General features: G+C 39.0%; 1 protein-coding gene across 1 annotated transcript in view; it reads right to left on the bottom strand.

Moving 5' to 3' along the window:
* Nucleotides 1-5,513, bottom strand: part of LOC106459841 (kinesin-like protein KIF19) — a 33,989-nt gene extending 28,476 nt beyond the window's left edge. The window contains exons 1-2 of the mRNA XM_022386384.1: nucleotides 5,263-5,513; nucleotides 3,448-3,528 (exon numbers count right to left, since the gene is read on the bottom strand). Of these exons, the coding sequence (XP_022242092.1) occupies nucleotides 3,448-3,528; nucleotides 5,263-5,310 (129 nt within the window). The 5' untranslated portion in view covers nucleotides 5,311-5,513. The remainder of the gene's footprint in view (nucleotides 1-3,447; nucleotides 3,529-5,262) is intronic.
* Between the last annotated feature and the right edge of the window lie 422 nt (nucleotides 5,514-5,935).

Raw genomic sequence — 5,935 nt, 5'->3', positions numbered from 1 at the left:
GGGCTATCTGTGCTCTGCCCACCACGGGTATCGAAACCCGGATTCTAGCGTTGTAAGTCCGCAGACATATCGCTGTGCCACTGGGGGGGGGGGGCATAAGGAAGGAAATGTAAAAAATACGATTGTTTTGGTTTGTTTTGAATTTCGCGCAAAGCTACACGAGGGCTATCTGCGCTAGCCGTCCTTAATTTAGCAGTGATAGACTCGAGGCAAGGCAGCTAGTCAACACCACCCACCGCCAATTCTTGGGCTTATCTTTTACCAGTAGTGGGATTGGACGTACCGTTACAACGCCCACACGGCTAAAAGGGCGAGCACGTTCAGTGTGACGGGAATTCGAACCCGGGACCTTCAGATTGCGAGTCGAGTGCTCCCTAACCGCCAGGCCAGAAAAGTACCAAAGAATAAACAAACACTGGTATGGAACCGTAGAAGATCAGGGAAAGGATGAAATCACAAAGATTATTAAGTTGTTCCCTGGTGTTGTTAAATTCGCCATGTAGCGAACAGCAATTAATATCTGACAGTCTACAGACTTCCTAGCTACGCTTGGAGTTTATCTCAATTGTTGTTTGACAACTGAAGGTATCGTGCCGCCCTTGGAACTATTTACTCCATCATCGATCGCGCTCATTCCGATAGCCGCTATTACGCAACACTGCCCTGCACCGTAATTTCTATTCTACAAAATCGTGGCGTGGTGTGTTTATAGAAAATACATCTTGACACGCTTTCCTCAGGTTCCATATCTGCATAGAAGTGAGTTCCAAGACCCCATTTAAACAGACCAATGGCAGAAATGTCCAAGTCGAATGAGGTTGCTGTCGCTTGAGCTACTTCGGGCATTATTTTCATGAAACAGATCCGTTAATTATGAGCTTCAGTATTTTATAGTGATTTTTTTCCCCCCAGTAAAATCCTGGTTTACTTATTATCTTGCTAATGGTAAGAGGGTTTGTTTGTTTGTTTGTAATTAAGCACAAAGCTACACAATAGGCTATCTGTGCTCTGCCCACCACGGGTATCGAAATCAGGTTTCTAGCGTTGTAAGTCCGCAGACATACCGCTGTGCCACTGGGGGGCTGGTAAGAGAGAATACGCTTTATAAGAATGGAATTTCGGGTCAAAGAGTCCCCTTTATTTAACCACAGCCTTCACTTTACAGATAAAGCTATTGGTTGACTGGAACCGTTTCAGAGCGGTCTTCTGCACTCAACCATGGAGCCGTTTCAGAGCGTTCTTCTGCACTCAACCATGGAGCCGTTTCAGAGCGGTCTTCTGCACTCAACCATGGAGCCGTTTCAGAGCGTTCTTCTGCACTCAACCATGGAGCCGTTTCAGAGCGGTCTTCTGCAATCAACCATGGAGCCGTTTCAGAGCGTTCTTCTGCACTCAACCATGGAGCCGTTTCAGAGCGGTCTTCTGCACTCAACCATGGAGCCGTTTCAGAGCGGTCTTCTGCACTCAACCATGGAGCCGGTTGTGAAATAATCCTACAATAAGGGTACCCTGGCGGCATTGCACTGTCGAATGGTCAGAATTTCGTCGTAAACTGTGTATATGGACATTAAAAATGTAAATGGCGCCACGACTCACATACTACTGTTTTAGCAGATGTAAATACATTTTACAGAACGCGATTAAATTTAGTAAAATTTGATAGGAGAACATTCTTATTTTCTGAAGGTAACACTGACTCACGGAACCTTTTCTGAGAATGCAACGTCCGAATAGGCACTTATTTTCTGGACTTTGTAGTAACCATGATTCGAAGGGCAAAGGCTACGATGTAAAACAAGATTGTTTAATGTTCAATGGCAAATTTTCCTGCTTTCCGCCATTTTGTAACTAAATCTAATGCCGAGTTGATAACTTATTGTAATTCATAATTTTTCTAAATGATCAGACTGAGTGATCTTGAGTGAGAGTGTCAACTTTTTATTCTGTTTACCTGCAAGCAGTTCTTACTAACTCGACCGAAAACATATCGATCAAGTATTGGTGAGTTGCCTAGCAACCTTTCTCTAAATGATTCGTTTTTCTGTGCCATGCACCGCTTTGTATTTAGAATATTAATTACCCGTCAGTCATAAACTAAGCACGCAGTCCCTCTCCCCATCTGACTCAATATAAAGTTACTATTTAACGTATAATTTAAAAAAGAAGACCCATCAACTGAAAGTCAAACCCATCTCATGTTTATACTACAGTGGCACAGCGGTATGTCTGCGGAGTTACAACGCTAAAAACCGGGTTTCGATACCCGTAGTAGGCAGAGCACAGATAGCCCATTGTGTGGCTTTGTGCTTAATTCCATACTATACGACACATGGGAGCTAGTACCGAGCTCCAGTTTCAGTGACGCAAGGGGGTGAGAATGATGTCACGTACCCCTTGGGCAAGATACCGGTCCAGTGTAGGCTAACCCCCAGACAACAGCTACGTACTCCTCATACAATCAAGCAAGACCAGTTGCTTCAGTTGAATCAAGTACACGACAACAAGCCTCGAACTCGCAACTTCCGAAAAAAGTCCAAAGTACTGGGTCACGATGACCCCAAGAAAAACACATACTAATACGAATTTCCTGTTAACAGAGCGGTTAAGGTCAAAACAAGAATCACTCAAGTTTCGCTTCTGGGTGCCACATTAAATATAGAACTGTAAGCATACAACTGGTCAGGTGTTGTTCGTAAAATTGTTCACAGACAAATCAACTTGTGAACGAAGAAAAATTTATCTTCTCATTTCTTTGATTGGTAGGTAGAAAATTACAGGGGGGAACGAACATCAAGTGAAAGTGGGCTAAATAAAGCCAATAACCCTAAATGGTGAAATAAGATCAAAACGAAATATTTCCAGTTCTAAAACAGTACTAAACATGGCTCATAATATTGAAATATCCTTTATACCAACAAAATCTAAGAATCACGCCATTAAAATACCCCTTATACCAACAATTCTGAGACACGTGCCATTAAAATACCGTTTATACCAACAAATATAAAATACACGTCATTTAAATATCCATTATATCAACAAAATCTAAAACACACGCTGTTGAAATACTCCTTATATCAACAAAATCTAAAACACACGCCATTGAAATACCCCTTATATCAACAAAATCTAAGACACACGCTATTGAAATACTCCTTATATCAACAAAATCTAAGACACACGCCATTGAAATACTCCTTATATCAACAAAATCTAAGACACACGCTATTGAAATATTCTTTATACAAAATAAATGTAAAACAGCAGTGACATGCCCCTCAGTTATATCATGGTTTTTTTTAATGCCTTCTTACACCAACTAAGTGTAATAAACAGTGTACAAACGACCCCTTTATTTTCCACACCTAACTCTTGATATTGAAATACAAATCAAAAGCTCAACTAACACAATTATTCGAGAGGTAAAAGTAAAATAAACGGTCTTACTTTCCCAGCAACTGCTCTAGCCACTACTCCAGGTCCTCTGTTCGCTTCGTTGGCAAATATTGGCCGAATTCGTAGAGCAACCTGAAACGAAACGATATGTGGTACAGATATCAGCTTCATGTTAATATTCTATGCTACGATTTCTTTAGTTTTGATATATAACCCTTTACTGACTGCTAATAACCTAAAATATTCTACATGTTTGGATAACATATGACGTACCAACGCGTTCACATTTCACCGCTATATGAGGCCTTTTTTATTTACTTGCTTGTCTCTTCCAAGCAGCACTGATGAGCCGTGAATTCGGAGAAACTAGTCTGCTGCAGGAGTAATAGTGAATCAAATAATAGATTAGGCCTCTACATTGTAATATAACATATCAAGATCGATTTTTATCCACTGTAAACACTAATAAAAAGAACCGATGATTGTTTGATATTGAAGAACATACGATGAAAATTCACATTTGAGCATCATCCACTTGTTAATTAATTGTTTTCATCATCATATCAAATTTAACATACTCATTCATGCAATAAGGAATTTGAGAACAAACATTTTATAATTGGACACTACCAATCATCTTATTTACTCAGTGGTTCCAGTTTACTGATAGTTATAATATCATTAACCCGGAACCAGCGAGTAAACAGCGTAGTAAATAACAATAAACTGGAACCACTGAGTAAACACTATAGTAAATATCAGTAATCCGGAACCAGCGAGTAAACAGCGTAGTGAATCAGTAAACTGGAATCACTGAGTAAACAACATAGTCAATATCATTAATCTGGAGTCACTGAATAAACAGCGTAGTAAATATCAGTAACCCGGAACCAGCGAGTAAACAATATAATCAATATCAGTAATCTGGAGTCACTGAGTAAACAACGTAGTAAATGTCAGTAAACTGGAATCACTGAGTAAACAACATAGTCAATATCATTAATCTGGAGTCACTGAGTAAACAACGTAGTAAATGTTTTATCGTGAGCTTATTTAACTAGCTAATAAATCTCTTTTCGTTATTTGTTCCAGAATTTCGCGCAATGTTACACTAGGGTTAGCTCACATTTGAAAGTCTGAGAAAACTAGAACTCTTTTTCTGTTTTAGAAAAGTCTGAGAAGCATTGCATAAAACACGAGGACACGTTGGAACAAGACTGAGAATGGCAAACTTGAAGTGAGATCAACTTTTCATAATGAAAGCATGAAGAGCATTTGGAACGAGTCGGATTTGTCTTCTCTTGAATTAACTATAAGGAGTGTTATGATAAATGTAAGATCGGGTCAAACCTGTCCTCTTTAGAACAAATCAAAACACATCTAACTTAAATAAACGTGAGGAACATTACGACAAGTTTAGGAGCGTGTCTGTGGTTATAATTTGTATTTATGGCAAAGCTGCTAGGCCTATCTGGCACCGTCCCTAATTTAAGGCAGTCGGTCAGCAGCACCTTCAACCCACCATCCACGCTGAGGAGGGATTGGTTGTTATTATTATAACGCGCTCATAGCTAAAAAAAAAAAAAGGTCGCAAATATTGTATGGTATCGTACGAATTGAAATCCGGATTGGCAGCTTTGAAATCCAGAGCTCCACTAGAGGGTCATCCCTCGCCCTCAAAATCAGGCCAGTCTTTTCCAAATTGAACTTATTTCTTTTGAGCAGAAATCTGAGGAACGATACGTTTGATAGCAAGTTCAGTTTTTTTATTATATTTCAGTTTTGAATCTGGTTTTAGAGATTATTGCAAAACACTACTATTTGTTTTAGTTAACTTATATCTTTAACAGGTTAGAAACAGCTTACCGTTAACTGTTGTTGTTGTCCATCTGTTGACTTATGTTTACCGGCCATTTGGACGAACGTAAACTGAATTTTTGGATCTTTCGGATAGTTTGATATGCTTCTATTTTATGACTTCGTTGATTTCGCTGAACCCTTCCATTTTACGGAAAGTAGGTTGGTCTTCATTATATAAAGCTAAGTTCTTTTATCTCCAATCGGTCTGTTTCACGTTGGCAACGAAACTCCTGTATTCTCTGTTCAATCTTGGTTTGTTTTGGTAAACGAATGTTAGCAACCCACGTGTAGTGCTTCGATTTTATAGTACGCTATGACGACATTGATGGCGCTGTTCTAGACCTAAGTAAAATTTGTAGTAAACAACACAAGTGTAATTTCAATAAGAATTCTATTTGATGTTTTGATGTCACATGATCCCTTACAGATTACTCTGATTGGTCAGTTGCACCTGGTCCCTGGGATTTCTTTGCAGTCGATATCCTTATTGATATTGACTCTACGCAAAAAGAGTTTATTTTTAAATATAAATTTTGTTCTTCCTCGATTCAGCTACTAAATACTAATTATTTAACAAAATGTGTTTATGAATACATGTCGCTGTTGTTTCTATGTTTGGTTGGAAATTATAAATAACAGTTCAAACGTTTGTGCAATTTGCAAAATATTTGATAAGCTA

Source organism: Limulus polyphemus, unplaced genomic scaffold, assembly GCF_000517525.1.
Source record: "Limulus polyphemus unplaced genomic scaffold, Limulus_polyphemus-2.1.2 Scaffold667, whole genome shotgun sequence".
Taxonomy (NCBI): domain Eukaryota; kingdom Metazoa; phylum Arthropoda; class Merostomata; order Xiphosura; family Limulidae; genus Limulus; species Limulus polyphemus.
This window is presented reverse-complemented; position numbering and strand designations above follow the sequence as displayed.